At 43.6% G+C, this 16,669-nt stretch overlaps 1 protein-coding gene across 2 annotated transcripts in view; it reads right to left on the reverse strand.

Annotated features, from left to right (window-relative positions):
* LOC135921308 (uncharacterized) overlaps positions 1-16,669 on the reverse strand; it is a 151,307-nt gene that overhangs the window by 51,077 nt on the left and 83,561 nt on the right. For both annotated transcript variants that reach the window (XR_011511419.1, XM_070532091.1), the window contains 5 exons: positions 16,285-16,579; positions 12,043-12,200; positions 7,919-8,001; positions 4,505-4,585; positions 2,181-2,327 (listed from right to left, as the gene is read on the reverse strand). Coding sequence is in view for 1 of the 2 variants with exons in the window: in XM_070532091.1 (XP_070388192.1) it covers positions 2,194-2,327; positions 4,505-4,585; positions 7,919-8,001; positions 12,043-12,200; positions 16,285-16,404 (576 nt within the window). In the remaining variant the exon portion in view is untranslated. The remainder of the gene's footprint in view (positions 1-2,180; positions 2,328-4,504; positions 4,586-7,918; positions 8,002-12,042; positions 12,201-16,284; positions 16,580-16,669) is intronic.

Below are 16,669 nucleotides of genomic sequence, written 5' to 3' on the forward strand. Positions count from 1 at the left end.
GACATGAAACGAGGAGCAGCGGCAGGAAAAGACGGAATAACAGTCGATTTAATCAAAGATGGAGGAGACATCATGCTTGAAAAGCTTGCTGCCCTTTATTCGATATGTCTCACGACAGAAAGGGTCCCTGAGAACTGGATGAAGGCCAACATTATACTAACCCACAAAAAGGGAGACGTTAAGGAATTGAAAAATTACAGGCCCATTAGCTTACTTTCATTATTGTGTAAAATATTCACCAAGTTAATTTCCAATAGAATAAGGCCAACACTTGACTTCAGTCACCAAGAGAACAGGCTGGCTTCAGGAAGGAATACCGTACAATGGGTCACATCCACGTCATCAATCAGGTAATCGAGAAATCTGCAGAGTACAATCAGCCTCTCTATGTGGATTTCGTAGATTACGAAAAGGCATTTCATTCAGTAGTGATACCAGCATTCATAGAGGCATTACGTAACCAAGGAGTACATGAAGCTTACGTACATATCTTGGAAAATATCTACAGAGATTCCACAGCTGCCTTAATTCTGCCCTAGAAAAGCAGGAAGATACCTATAAAAAAAGGGGTCAGACAGGGAGACGCAATCTGTCCAATGCTATTCACTGCATGCTTGGAAGAAGTATTCAAGCTATTAAATTGAGACGTCTTAGGAGTAAGGATCAACGGCGAATATCTCCGCAACCTTCGGTTTGCAGATGACATTCTCCTGTTCAGCAACACTGCCGACGAGTTACAACAAATGATTGAGGACTTTAACAAAGAGAGTGTAAGAGTGGGGTTGAAGATTGAAGATCGCCAGTCAGCCTCTAGACTCTGTGAAGGAGTACGTTTACCTAGATGAATTAATCACAGTGAACCCTTATCATGAGAAGGAAATTCTTAGAAGAATACAAATGGGCTGGAGTGCACACGGCAGACATTGCCAGCTCCTGACTGGAAGCTTACCATTATTATTGAAAAGGAAGATGTACAATCAGTGCATTTTACCGGTGCTGACATATGCGGCAGAAACTTAAAGACAAACAAAGAAGCTCAAAAACAAGTCAAGGGCCGCGCAAAGAGCGATGGAAGGAAGAATGTTAGGCATAACGATCACAGACAGAAAGAAAGCGGTTTGGATCAGAGGTCAAACGGGTACAGCCGATATTCTAATTGACATTAACCGAAAAAAATGAAACTGGGCAGGTCATGTAATGCGTATACGTTAGGTAAACGGTGGACCATTAGGCTTACAGAATGTGTGGCAAGAGAAGGGAAGAGCAGTGGAGGACCGCAGAAGACTTGATGGAGTTGATGAAATTCAGAAATTCGCAGGCGCTAGTTAGAACTGGTTCGTGCAGGACAGGGGTAATTAGATATCGCAGGGAGAGGCCTTCGTGCAGCAGTGGACGAAGCAGTGGATATAAAGTAGGCTGATGATGACTGCTGAGCAGCGATATCTACATCACCCATTAAATTGGTCATGGACGTTCAGGTTTGCTCCAGTATCCGGTGACACAAACTCATTTTTGTGCGGAGAGTGCAGTTGACTTAAACATGCGAAAACGCTTGACGTCAGCGAAACGCGCGAGCCTAATTGGCCAGAGCATCTGTGAAAATTTTTCTCGAGTTGGACAGCGTGCATATAGCCTCGCAATTTTTAGCTTGTCACCGACTACAGGTGAAACCAAATCTTCAACGTATACAGTTTGAACTGTATTGTCCGTTCCCCTGAAAGTACTGTGCGCGCCACTGTGTGGCGCGCAAGTAGCTGGATAGCAGGTGGCGCTAGTGTTTGTGTGCGCAATATCCTCATAACTCATAACAACCATCCATCCATCTATCCATCCACAACGCTCACAGCCGCAGTGTCGGGCAGAACGCGCTCAAGGCTCCATTTCAAGGTCGATTGAGCGGTGCATGAGGGTACGTCCTCTTGGCTTTCTTGTTTAGAGCAAAACGCGTTGCGTGGTTCTCACGTCTCTGGAGACCTGCTAACCCATCGTGCATGGGATGCGCATGCGCGTCGATACCATGGCGTCTTGGCGATGGTGGCGCCAATGGCAGCGGCACGAATGCGCCTCGAGCGCACGTGTAACTGCTATTGGAATAAAACAAGCAATACATTTGCGCAGTTTTTAAGATGCCACGACTTATATTTGCCACCGCGGTGTCGAAAGCACACCCGTGTATGTACCTCTGCAGGGCGCTTATTTTTCGCACCTCTTCCATTTATAAACAATGTGTCTTGTACGTGGCTCCAATAGCTCGTACACGAGGTAGCAAACTTCGGGCACCTTTCTCCTTGTTTTCAGGTATGATGACTCAACCCACACTTGGTAGCCTGGAATCGTAAAGTGTTGTGACAAGTCAATTACTGAGGACTTACATGCACGTTTAGGGAGATGCGCGCAAACGATCGCTCAGTTGATTAGATATGCTAGCCAACCTGCACTTCAGGTTTGTGCTCTTTTGCATGAAACATACAAAATATTAATCGCTAAATAGCGTACGCATTGCACGTTCTCCACAGCAGCAAGAATTAAAATAACTAGTAGTATGTTTTCAGTTTAGAACAGCCACATGTCAAAAGCAGAGCCGTAGGAGCAGCTTCTCACAATTACTCTGGCGTCTACAATGCATCTCTAGAAGAATGACCCAAGGGGTACAGCAGCATTGTGGTCATTAAATGGACACTGCAGAGAAAATCAGTTTCAACACATATACTATTCTGTTAGAATTCTATTTTCGTTCATTTCGCTACAAGAGGTTGATTACTAGAAGCAGAAATGAAAGTAAAAGTGTTTGTTCTCGAATTTCGCGCCGAAATCCCAGTGCTGGTACTTCAATGCAACGTCATTGATTTCAGGGTATTTTTTGCGTATTCTGTTTTTTTTTATTGCGAATACAATGTAGCATATCTTCGGCGATAAAACATTAGCTATAGCCAGAAGTAGATGCCATCACGTACCAGCGAGCTTGTTGATGGAATTTCGAGGCCGCATCGCTACCGGTCTATGACTTTTTGCATCTGTTCTTGTTGATATGAATCCACTTCTTGCAGTAATATCGGATTTTTCGACATTGTAAAAAAAAAAATGTAATTGGCTCTTACCGCTCAGATTAATTTCTCTCTTGAGTGTTCCTTCAAACGACAGTATCCGCTGGCGCCGGCTCAGTGACTAGGACGTGCGCCTGTCGAGCGCGAGGTAGCGGATTGAGATCCCGGTCGCAACGGCCACAATCCGACGGGGGCGGTATGCGAAAATTCTCGCGTACCAAGCTTGATGTACACGCTAAGGGTGTTCAGCGGTAGAAAGATCTGTCAGGAATCCCACTCTACTACGTGGCTGAGAGCCAAGCTGTGGCATTTATTAACACTTAATATCTGATGAAACGGTATTAATAGAGCGTAGTTCAGTTAGGAGGCGCAGGTGATGCTATTGTAACATTAGATATCATTAGTGAGTGCGCTAGAGTCTTCTGTCAGAGTCTGTTGGCACTGCTTCTCTGTGACTCTTAGTAATTGTGCCACTTTGATAGATTCGTAGAATGTCTTCCTTTCTCAATAATAATAATAATAATAATAATAATAATAATAATAATAATAATAATAATAATAATAATAATAATAATAATAATAATAATAATAATAATAATAATAATAAATCTTTTATTGCACATAACGTATACAGGGCAATGAAACGGGCCTGTCAAAGCCTCTAGTGGCTTGAGGGACTTGGCCCGGCAAAGTCGGCAGACGGACGTGCAGTAAAACATAAAATAAGAACATAATATAAACACAATATATCAACACAATACTAACATGAAATCAATAGTGACCAAGGTGCAAAAAGTTACGAAAAGTAACATCAACAAGAAATGAAAAATAAAGAGCAAGGAACAGTATTTTAACAATTCGTGCCTGATCATGAACATTTTTCAGGCATATAGGAACCGTGTTACAATGCGTGAACCATGATTTTTAGCATTTTTTTTGATGTTGCGGAAAACATTTCCTCTGGTAAGTCATTAAAAATTTGGGGAACATAAACACAGCGCCTGGCTTCCCCATGCCTTGTTGAAGAGCGCGGCACCTTAAAACGAATGGAACTACGCAGGTTTCGGGAGGCTGTATGACGTGTTTTGAAACTGCTGTCCCAGAAATGTTGCACCACTACAGTCTGTAGAAAGAGTGTTCGAAAGCATGGAAGACCAAGGGCTGTGAAAATATTATCAGACACAGAAAAGGGGGCGTTATATGCTATGTTTCTTAGTATGTTTCTTAATAAAGTGTCAACTCTGTTTTGCCATCTGGCTGAGCAAAAAGCAAAAACAGTAATCCCATATCTGAGAATACTGTACACCAGAGCATGCGCAATATTCTTTTTTATGTGAAAAGGAACAATGGATTTTATATGGAAAAACAATAATAATAATAATAATAATAATAATAATAATAATAATAATAATAATAATAATAATAATAATAGAAAATAATTAAGAGCTGCTAGTGCGTACCTAAGCTCCAGGACCAAAAGAGGACGCAGTGTCTGTAATCAGTGTATATAACTTGGAAGTCTTGCAGGATTTTTTCATGTCCTGCAAAAAGGAAGGCTGCATTTACACCACGACAACGCCCTCTACTTGTCTGCTGCTTCGCAGGCACATGGGCCTCAGGTGAGATTTTAATAGAATTATCTGTAACAGAAACATTCCACGCCGTTTGTCCCGTTCATCCTACATAGAAAATGAAGTACATTCTCACGACCACCATGCTTAAAGGACTAGGAAGCCCAACAAGGCTGTCGCTGCTGCTTAAGCCCATGAAAGCGCTTGCTCTTTCTTGGACAGGAGGGGAATCAGTACGGGAGTTAGAATTGGTGGATGTATCGCTTTGGTGTGTAGATTTAATGCTTTGACGAGCGTACTCTTATCAAGTTTATTAAGCGTAGTTCACAATAATACCGCTTCTTATTATTAACCACGTGATGACGAACCTGCCTTCGCGTATGAACTTTGACTTGCGTAATAGAAAGAAAATGAAAGTCATTGATAAGAGGGAGCGACTGCATACTACCCGGATGAGGAATCGGTCTGTGGGTACGGCAGGGTGATTGATTCCAATAGTTGAAGATGTTTGATCGGGCTCAGGCAAAGTGAATGCAGCCTACGCCAAATGTTCTTTTTTTACAGAGAAGCTGTTAGTGCAACTAGGAACGTCCGAAAACGCTATATGCGTGTAATCGCGCAGCCTCGATAGAACTAGGCAATTCACCGAGTATATATATAGTGAGACTGTGGACCATGTTGGTAGTACAATGTTCAGGAAAACGTTGAAGTGCGTGAGTTAATTAAAGGCTAAATTGAAATTGCTAAACCCCAGTCTGCTGCCTGTTTCCAGGGGGCGTATTAAACGCTAAACGACATTAGTTAATCACGGCGGGCGTTGAAAAAAACTTCCTTAAATAATTGCTGAAAAGCATTATAGAGCCATTCGCTATGTTTCCTGGTGTCCCATACATGAACTGTACGTGACGCAAAAGTCGCATTTGCTGAAAATGGGGTATATGTAATTAGGGGTAATGTTTGGAGAAAGTTTAATGTTTCTGACTTAATTTAAAGTCTTCAAAATAATTACTCAATACCCTTTTTTGCCTAATCTTATGCGTTCTATGACGTGCATTCAATACGCAGTGTTTTCAATGAACAGTACAAGCTACGGTTCTTGCGGACAACCTATCGGGGATGTGTAGGCAATGTTCTAAGTCTGTGGGTTTATTATGGCCTTTGCAGTAAACTACTTATTCAAGAACCACAGAGCGTTGTGTGGTCGTTGTTCTCAATGTTTCCCTAAGTTCTTAGTAAACTGTTAGTTTCACTGAGCTCTTATTTTGTGGAATTGGGGAGAATGTTAAGGCTAACACGTTGGAAAGCTTGATGTTCCTGGATTCTGATGACGTGCTTTCCAGATAATTGCTGAATATTACTTTTCTCCCTGTTTAGATACGTTCTACAAGGTGCGTAGTAGGCTCTCCCACTGTATTATGTTAATTAAAGAAGGTACGTTGTTTATATTTGGCAGAAATAAAGCTGAGGTTTGTTATGATGTGTGGGCGAAGTTCAAAGAGTGTGTGGCTTAATTATAAGGTGACATCAAAATGTTTCTAGGCTGGCTCTGTTTTGAAGAAAGTAATTAATTTATGGTGCATTCAAACACTGTCATTTTCGAAATAGTACTTATGCACAGCAATAGAGCTCTCACAGCTTTTGTTGCCACTTAGGGTACATGTCCCGGAAGTCTCGTTACAGGCACGAGTCGAGCAAATTTTTACGATCTGCATTTCCTTTCAGTAATCGCGTCATAACGGTGATCTTTGAGCTGGGTGTTTAAGTATTGGAAGAAAGCGAATTGAGTGGGAGCCAAATCTGGCCAGTGTAGGGTGAATTAGCCCAAGCTATTCGGCCAGTTGTTGCATGATGAACTTGAATGAAGGGGGTACGAGCGAAACACGGAGGACGCGCACATAAGGAGAAGGCGTTAGACACGGACGGACGCTGGGGTGAATGTGTAAGAGAAACCATTTTGTTTGCGGCGAGAAACTCGCGCGTTCCACTATGACAGGGTACATCGTCACCGTGCAATGACCAGATCCCCGTGCGCCCCAGATCGGGCCGTTTTCTACAAACATGCTCCCTCAGAAGCCCTAAAAACTTGGCAGCAAAACTCGCTGGGCATGGTCCGGAAATGGGGGACAAATGTCCCATTCGTCATGCCTCAATTATCGGGAAAGATGATGAGCATGCACTTTTTCGCTCTGCGGACTTCCGAAGCTTCTCTGTTTTATTCGTTCGCACAGACATTGGGCGTTTCCATGTATTGCGATGACTGTTGCTGTGTCTCAGGGTTGCACCCGTACACATAAGCTACGTCCTTAGGGATGATCCTCGACCTCAAATACTGCACATCCGCCAGGTTTTGCTGCCGCTAATTTCGCTCTCTTGCCAAAATTAACACACCTGCTTAAAGGCCAAATTGACACGATTGCTGAAATCAAGCTCGAATCGCAAGAGGTGCCTAGTCCGTTTCGCGGAGGTGTTTTCGAGGACATATTCGCAAAGTAGCAGAAACGCCCTATGGCGCTATGCACGGGGACCTTCTCTAAGGTGACGTTGTCGAATGCACATAAGTCAATTGCTTATTGAAAGTAGAGGCACTGCAGCCTCTAAAGTTTTCCATACCATGTCGTATTACGTCATACGGCGGCCAGTTACCCAGAATGGTTGTGACACTGTGACGAAAGGGGTATAAAAAGCCTTAATGTACCAACATATTGGCCGTACCTCTATGTGCGTACACTTCTCATCCCCGTTCTTTCCTCGACAAGCACAATGCATAAGAGAGCTCGGTTTATCAGACAGGCGCCGAGACCATGTGGGTCTCGTACGCTATCGCTGCTACCTCGCTAACTCAAAGAAGCTTCACGTCATTTACATTCTAATATATATATATATATATATATATATATATATATATATATATATATATATATATATATATATATATATATATATATATATATATATATATATTAATCTGCGTGTTTCATTCTTCTGAAAACCGCCTCTAAATTGTACATTTGCTATTTGCATTTGGATATTCATGAAATTGCAGGGAGGGTTGTTGCCTACAGTAGCAACTGTTTATGGCGTTCGAGTGACTGCATAGTATATACCCTCGAAATAAATAGGTGACAGGCATCAGTGTTTAGCTACTTGCAGAGTTACAATGTGACCTTTGAACGAGCGCCCCATTTTTTAGTGCTTACGGTTGCTTAACATGTCCTAACATTACATCGAAAATGCATGGCGCTAGAGCCATGTTACATGGTCATATGATATGTTGATCCACAGTTGTACCTACAGGATACCCACCATGGCCGATATTGATGGTGAATTCGTTAGGGTATGGATAAGCTTCGTCTGTTTTGTCCAGACCTACAGGTCTCTGACCGAATCTGTCAAGAAAAAATTTGTAAAGCTTTTTGTTAGGTCATGGCATTTTGTTTAAAAGATTGAAAAATGGTGTTTCAAGTAAAATTCGAAGAAATTAATGTAGTTATCATCACTACTGAATATCAATCAATCAATCAATCAATCAATCAATCAATCAATCAATCAATCAATCAATCAATCAATCAATCAATCAATCAATCAATCAATCAATCAATCAATCAATCAATCAATCAATCAATCAATCAATCAATCAATCAATCAATCAAATGTTGGTTTTAGTGCCCAGGAACAACTATGGTACCTTCATACTGGCGCACTTAGAACGCAGTACACACGGCATAATGTACAGAGAAAACATGTGGTATAGAGAAACAGAATGCAAGGTAGAGAAACAAACAGGGTAAAACAACATGGAGAGCCGGGCGTGCAAGGGAGTTATCCATACAACAAAATTATTTATCATACATATATACAAAACACAGAAGTGAACTCAAAGATATGTCAATGCACAGTACTTATTGCATGCATTTTGGAGTCGAGCCATAGGACAGTCACTGCTGCAACAAGGCCATGCAGAAAACTCGGAATGCAGACTGGTACACTTTTGCGGAATGGAACATTGTAAAGGATGAAGAAGCTTTGGGCAATGCATAATGCCATGAACCTCCTTATAGAGGAACACGTTTAATAATAATAAAAATTAAATTATGGGGTTTTACGTGCCAAAACCAGTTTCTGATTATGAGGCACACCGTAGTAGTGGAGGACTCCGGAAATTTCGACCACCTGGGTTTCTTTAACGTGCACCTAAATCTAAGCAAACGGGTGTTTTCGCATTTCGTCCCCATCGAAATGCGGCCGCCACGGCCGGGATTCGATCCCGCGACCTCGTGCTCAGCAGCCCAACACCATAGCCACTGAGCAACCACGGCGGGTACATTTAATATTAAAATGACTTGATTTTATAGCTGCGAGTTGAGGCATATTTCAGTAGGCTGAACTATGGTCACCGGAATGGCAAAAGCGGTGCTTGAATAAAGATATCAAGTTATTGAGGACGCGTTCAGCAATGAATGAATGAATGAATGAATGAATGAATGAATGAATGAATGAATGAATGAATGAATGAATGAATGAATGAATGAATGAATGAATAATGCCCGCCGTGGTTGCTTAGTGGCGTTGGTGTTGCGCTTTTAAGCAATAGGTCACGGTATCAAATCCTGGCAGCAGCGGCTGCATTTCGATGGGCACGAAATGCAAGAACACCCGTGTACTTAGATTTAGGTGCACGTTAAATGACCCCAGGTGGTCCAATTTATTCCGGAGTCCCCCAATACGGCGTGCCTCATAAGCAGATCGTGGTTTTGGCATGTAAAACCCCATAATCTAAACAAACAAACAAACAAACAAACAAACAAACAAACAAACAAACAAACAAACAAACAAACAAACAAACAAACAAACAAACAAACAAACAAACAAAAACAAATAAATCATTTATTTACAGCTTCCTGGAACAACAATCAGCTATGAGCGCTGGACTAACACAACAACAACAACAACAACAACAACAACAACAACAACAACAACAACAACAACAACAACAACAACAACAACAACAACAACAACAACAACAACAACAACAACAACAACAACAACAACAACAACAGCAACAACAACAACAACAACACAACAACAACAACACAACAACAACAACACTCTGTTTTGGCTAAACAAACGTATCTTCTAACAACAGCGGTAATACTGCCCTGCATGATTCGGTTCCATCCTCTGCAAGTTCCCTAATTTGAGAAAACCGCAAGATTGTGTTCTCAACGGCATTTTTATTCCCTTGGCAGCCATTCCGTAACTTCAATACACAATCGGTAATCTGCTCGATGCATTACATGTGACCTGCGAAACCACTTTTTTCCTCTTATTCCGATCTAGAATATCATGTTATCTTCCAGGTTTCACCTCTAGGTTCACAGTGGTAGAATGAAATGTTCGTATATTTATTTTTTCAAGGTGTACAATACGCTAAGGCGTGATTATGGGAGCAGGTAATAGGCCAATAAACGTTTGTGCGCTATCTATAGGGCATGAGGGCTGCCAGACCCGAGAGTCTCGCTGTGCAATGAGCTAGAGGTATAAGGGGTATCGAAGGGCCCCAACACTAGAGACAATCCTAACAAAGTAACAGACAGTGATACCATGGAAAACATAAAATAATGAATTTTTTATTACGTATCACAACGATCGTAAAACAGTCCCCCGTGATCTCTACTGTGGGTAACAAAATGTTTTGTGTATCCTGTCACGTCAGCAAATAACAAATAAACTAATGTAGATAATCATAATTCGCCAAACTCTTTTTGGTGCATGATACTAAAGCTCGCTGATAAAACAATCAATAAAAAGGAGAGAAGCACGCATGTTTGCTCATAAACGTTGGAGCGCAGAGGGGGTATTGCGCGTGCTGCGTAGAGGGCGCCATATTTAAGAATAATCTCCTGCAGTGCACAGTAAAAGGAATGCAGCGCTGTCCTCTTTGTTGTGATGAAGCAACTGCGTGTCTGACGCTTAGGTTCACTTGGGGGAGTTATTGTGCTCACCAATGTAGTACTGTACGATTGGGGTTGTACCGGTGGAAATGAAGCCGAACACGAATTTAACAAATCCGCATAAGGCGAGTTATTCCCTACATCAAATACAGAAGGCCCACTGACCGACGCGCGCGTAAGATAACTCATGCATAACGAGCCGGGCATTGGATGTGTGTCGAACTTGGGGCGGCTGCTGTTAAAGCCACAAAGCCGCTTTCTAGAATGGACAGAAGCATGGCAGAAGCGTGTCGGAGGCGTATCGAAGCGAAATCCTGCCGAGCCGCTTAGAGGCGTGATGCTACGCTGCTTACAGTGCTGCTGCGACAGTCAGGTGACTGGGTCGTGTTAACGTTAGTTTCAAGTAAGTGTACTTCATCTTTTCTTCCTTCTTTCCCTGGACATAACAAATCCGTATATAAGGAAGGCATCACAGATGTTGTTAATAGACGAGTCTAGGCTCACCGAATAACTTGGTGTATCAAATTATTTGTAGCGCCTAAGTATGTCCGTTACAACCTGGTTAGACTATGGAGCCGAATATAACAGATTGCTTTCGGAAGAACAAATGACCGGCAATCCCATATTTCTTAAAGCAACGCTAAACACGTATGCTAAATTAGGCTGCATTGGCAATTTGCACGTCTTAGGCACAACAAGCGTCAGACTTGTCGTGCGCGGACACTCGGGCAGCCAGGAAAGACGCAGAAATTAAGGACGCGGGCTTGGAGTTCCCGCGCTGGCTACTCGGAACGTGATGAGGTTTTGCAGCGGCTGCTCGGAACTATAGTTCATAGATTATGGATGAACAGGACAGAGATTGCATGCTAATAAATTTAAAGGGTAAACTTAGCGAGCTTTAGAGCTTACAACGGCATGAACATGCGAAATCTGGGATGTCATGCTGATGTGCAGGCGCTATAGTGTACGGGCGCGAACAAAACCTGAAAAAGAGCCGTCGTCTTCGCCATTATCAGCGCATAAGAGACCTTCTCTCTGGGCTAGCTAGTGCGTTACTTCTTCTTCTTCTTCTTCTTCTTCTTCTGCTTCTTCTTCTTCTTCTTATTATTATTATTATTATTATTATTATTATTATTATTATTATTATTATTATTATTATTATTATTATTATTATTATTATTATTATTATTATTATTATTATTATTATTATTATTATTATTATTATTATTATTATATCTGCACAGAAAAACGACTCTTCGATTCTCAATTGTATCTTGCGGCACAAAAACATGAGCACCAGTGTATTAACTCACCTTTTTTCGACAAATAAACGGCAGTTCAGTATTAACACATTTCACCAGACAACACTTAACGGCTCTTTAGTGTCACTTTAAGGTGTGTCAGTAGTAAAGTCGTTTGGGTGCCAGTTCTGCGTGCTTACATATAAAGGTTTATATATATTAAGGTCATACGCACTGGATTCCTGTCATAGACTGGTAATCGTACTGGTATGTGGTTCTGTTGTTGTGCACCTGTGGGATCCTTACAACACGCAGGCATGGGTACGCATGGCGAAACGAGCTGTTCCTCGAGTGATACACCAGGAAGAATGGTCCGCTTTGTTCGTGCATCAACTGCAATATTAACGCAATCAACATTATTTGTAGAAGCTAGTGTTTTCCAATAGGCAGCAGTGTCAGATTAAGCGTAGACGTGGATTAAACGTATTTCTGCAGGCAAATGCAGGCAAACGTAGCTGCAGGCAAATGCGTCGCTAGGGTATACGCTCGTGTCCCGGCAACGTATTTACAATTACTAGTAAGTACAGCGGGGCGTGGCACTTGCGGAGATGCCGGACGTGTGCGCGCATGCGCGAGTAAGAGCGGGTGCGAGAAGGGAAGTATGGGGACTTTTGCTCTTTGAATATATGATTCTGCTTAGGCACTACGGAGGAGTTTTATTAGCGCGTATTAGCGCGTTCGTCCCTAGGCGTGCGGGCAGAAGTCGTGGAGGGTGGTAGTGCTGAACTTAGCGTCGCAAGTTGACGGCTGGACGTAACTACTTTATTCAATTGTGCTTTTTACTAATTGAAACAACTTGCCATTATTTCGCGTTATTGGCGGCGCCTCCAGGACTCTATACCTGCAACGGGAACACCAAAGCTAGAATCCGGAATGGTCCGCGGGTTGGGGCTCGCCGAGGTCTGCGCATGCCAGGGGGTGTTCGCATAAAAAATTAGAGGCTTATCAAGGTTAAGTCCAGTGGATGCGAAGCATCCACTGTGCTTAACCTTAGCGTATCCTTAGCGTTTGGAGGCATCTTGACCGCATACACTCCCGGCGCAAAGACGCTGGCGCGGTTGCGGGCACAGAGACTGACGCGACGGCGGGCGCGCGCCGCTTCATCCCTGGCGTGACGTCACATATCACGTGATGCAGCGATGGTGGCGCCGCCGCCGCGTCGCGCGCGACGGCACGAACCGAAGCGTGGAGGCCTCCGCCGGGCGACGTCCGACGGCGCGATATGAGGCCCCATCTGCAGCCGGTGTGACGTCATCACGTGACGTCACATCATGTGATCTCACTTCAGTGTCAATGGTGGCCACCGCCGGGAGGCGACCGACGGCGCGATATGAGGCCCCATCTGCAGCCTGTGTGACGTCATCACGTGACCCCACTTCAGGGTCAATGGTGGCCACCGCCGGGCGTCGCGCGAAGGCCCGAAACCTACGTTAATATGCTTCGCATAAAAATTGGCTGTCCACGATAGCGGACAGCCGATACCTTTACACGGCCTTCGATACCTTTAGACGGCAGGGCGGCCTTCGCGGCCCCATCCCACGGGCCACCCTGCTTCCAGCTTTGAATCCCCCCGCTACTCCTTGGGTGCCCCGGAGATCCTGCGCCGCTTGCTTTATTATAACCCCAGGTGCTCTCCTGAGGCCTCCGTTTGCCGGTTACATGTGCCCTATTGGAGCAGCGCTTGTAAAAATGCAATCTATCGTTGTGACGAAAAAAAGCAATCCGCGACTTATACTACACCAGTCAGAACCTTGCCCCTTCAGACACAGCGATCACCAAATGGGGCGTCCGTGCCCACCGCTTCACCGCGTGAGCAGCCAGCGGCGGAGCGTAAACAAACCCGACCGCGCTCCGGAACGCCGGCATGTCTAGGGGACAAACGCATACAACACGCGCTAAGAAACCTCCTTCGTAGTGCCCAGGCAGAGTCACATATTCAAGGAGCAAAGGCTTCCAGATTTTCTCTCTCGCACCCGCTCTTACTCGCGCCTGCGCAGAAATGTCGAGCGCCGAGAGAAACACCTTGCCCTGCTGTACCTACTAGCAATTGTAAAAATGCGCCCTGGCAAACCCAAGAAACGTCTTGTTGGGAATGTTAACAGGTGTGCTATACAATAATTGCAGTGTACACGCACTGCTCAGGCTATCATTAAGTTACAAGATGTCGCAACATAAGTGTTACACACCAACATCGACAAAACGCATTGTGGAGACCAAATGCAGGCTTGTGGACTTGGAAGATGAATTTGCCCAGCACCGGTAGTGGAATTTTAACTCATGTCCAATAGGAAATCGGCATTTCGCAGAGGAAGCCCAGCACCTCTGCAACGATCACACTCAGTGATTTGTGAAAGGTTCTGCGCAACACGCGCATCCACGCATGTGTTTCGGATGTCCCGAAAGACAATACTATATACGTTTTGCACATCCCTGAGATGCAGTATTGTTTTTAGGAGATGGTGATGTCAGTTGTAAGAGTCTGTGGCTGTTTCATTCAATGACTTCAGCGCTCGATTGATTACGGAAGTTTGCTAGTTTCTGCCTTAAAGTGTCGCAAGCATAAAAGCTTCAGACCATAAATATCTCACCTCTTCGTGTTCACTATATAATTACGTTAAACTGTAAACAATAAATGTGACATCAAATTGAAGCTGTCTTACTTGAAGTCTACACATTGAGTTGTAGCCCCTTGTAGCTTCGCCATCTAGTGTGAAATTTCTCTACGGCTTTCAATGCTGCGTAATAAGCATGATATTTTTGCCTTCTTTCTTAAGATGAATATACACATACTCACGCATATTTTGCAGGCATGCGTGTTGATGTCATTGCAATTGATGTGCACCAAAGTTATGATTGCCGTATTCTGAGTTAAACAATCGCATGACACTTGTTTCAGCATTTAAAGTTGCAAAAACAGAAACTAGGACTAATGTAACGAAATGTGCAATTTATTTCTGACATAATATTTTTTATGTGGTAATTACAGCAAATTTTCTACGCATTGATATCGCCTTGATGCAATGTGATCTTTTGTTGAGCAACACTAATGAACTGACTAATCAGCGCGTTAATGACGTGAAGAAATTACAGAAAATTAGTACAATTTACTAATGTTGTTCGTCGAGCTTCTCACGGCAGTTATTAGAGAAGCAAAGACGGAATTACTAATAAGAATGCGCGATAACAATAAAAATTGTGTTCCTTTTTGGATTTCCTTGCTCTACCGCAATGTACACACACTACCATGTGATGCAGAGTATATCTACGAAATATACGGTGTGCACTGAAAGTCAGGTTCGTTATGAAATTTCTTGTTACTTCGTCTTCAGTGCCCTCACTTGAGTTTGGGAAACTTCTTCTTAGACAAGCAAATGCGCGAGTGTCAGGCAGATGGCGATACGTCGTGGGGAATATAAAGAAAAAAGGAGAGATATGGCCAGAAAGAAGCGCTGATGATGGCTATGGGCCCATCCTTGGATGTTTAGTACTTGATTAGACAGTAGGTCTTCACGATGCATGGCGGTATCGCGTTTTGAGATGGCGTAATAGATGGCGTAAGTTTTGAGATGGCGTAATACTTCTTATCTTTCACTTCACTATAAAACGTGTATAATCAAAATCAACTTAACATATTGAAGACTGTTCGAAACTTCATTGAAAGGCACTTATTTTACAGAACCCCGACAGTTCTCGGAGAGAGAGAGAGAGAGAGAGATAATTAGGTAAACTTTATTACAGGCGTATTAGTTATTAATACACGCTTTTGCCTCACATAAAAGAAAATTATAGCTTTCTCACGCGTTTTGTTGACCTCTCGAGGTGAATTTTAATAATATTTTATGAGAACATTTACTAACGCGACAGCGTTAAGGGCTCCATGTCGCAGAAACTCCGGTGTCGGCGTCGGCGTCGGCGTTGTCCGTCAGAAAATAATCATCCCGAATCACAACGATGCAGGCTCTCTGCGTGGCGCAGAGACGTCACTGAACTAATTGAGCTTCTCAAGTTAAGACGCGTCAGAAAATTTCTAAAGTTCGACCTACGCACAACCTACAGACATAAACAAATACACTGAATACACGAGAAAACGTAATTCTGTTACGCGGAGACTCTAGCACAAACCACTTTATCCTTGTTTGCGGGGTTATGATCCATTCATGAGTCACTACTTGTAGCCTCTGCCTTAAGGGGGTATGAGCCATCGCTCTGTTCTGCACTGCCACCGGGATCGGCCCACAATTGCTTTCTATCGGGTGCCGTGTAACAACATATCCGGTGTCGGCGTCGGCGCAAAAGGGGCCCGATGAGGCTATCGCGTTCCACTCTTAAAGGCGAAGCTTAAGCATCCTTCAAGCTTGTGAATATCCATCTGTGATTCCTAATTTAGAATAGGGATCTGCACGAAGAATTTACTCACCTTCAATGCGTCAGGGGCTCGCTCGAGTGCGCGCGCGACTGCATCCCGCGGAGTGCAGAATTGTCCGCTGACACTGACGATCCCTACCACGACCAGGACACCTACGATCACAAGAGCCATGAGGCCGTCTTCTTGCTAGACAGTGCGCGCATCCAAATGCTCCGCTCGTACGTGCATCTGACGAACCTGCCGCCTTTGTACGCGTCTTTGCGTCTTGGGCGACGGAACCTTAACTTCGGGCAAGGGCGGCTGTTGAACTTTGTCGTCAAACTGTCGGTGCTCCACTGACGCGAATCTAGAGGAGAAAAGGTGTGCGAAATGAATGACGTCTATCAAACTGACTTCTTGACATCTGTTCGCGACTTTCGCGCGCGACTGCATTTAT

The sequence above is a fragment of the Dermacentor albipictus genome, chromosome 1 (assembly GCF_038994185.2).
Source record: "Dermacentor albipictus isolate Rhodes 1998 colony chromosome 1, USDA_Dalb.pri_finalv2, whole genome shotgun sequence".
Taxonomy (NCBI): Eukaryota; Metazoa; Arthropoda; class Arachnida; order Ixodida; family Ixodidae; genus Dermacentor; species Dermacentor albipictus.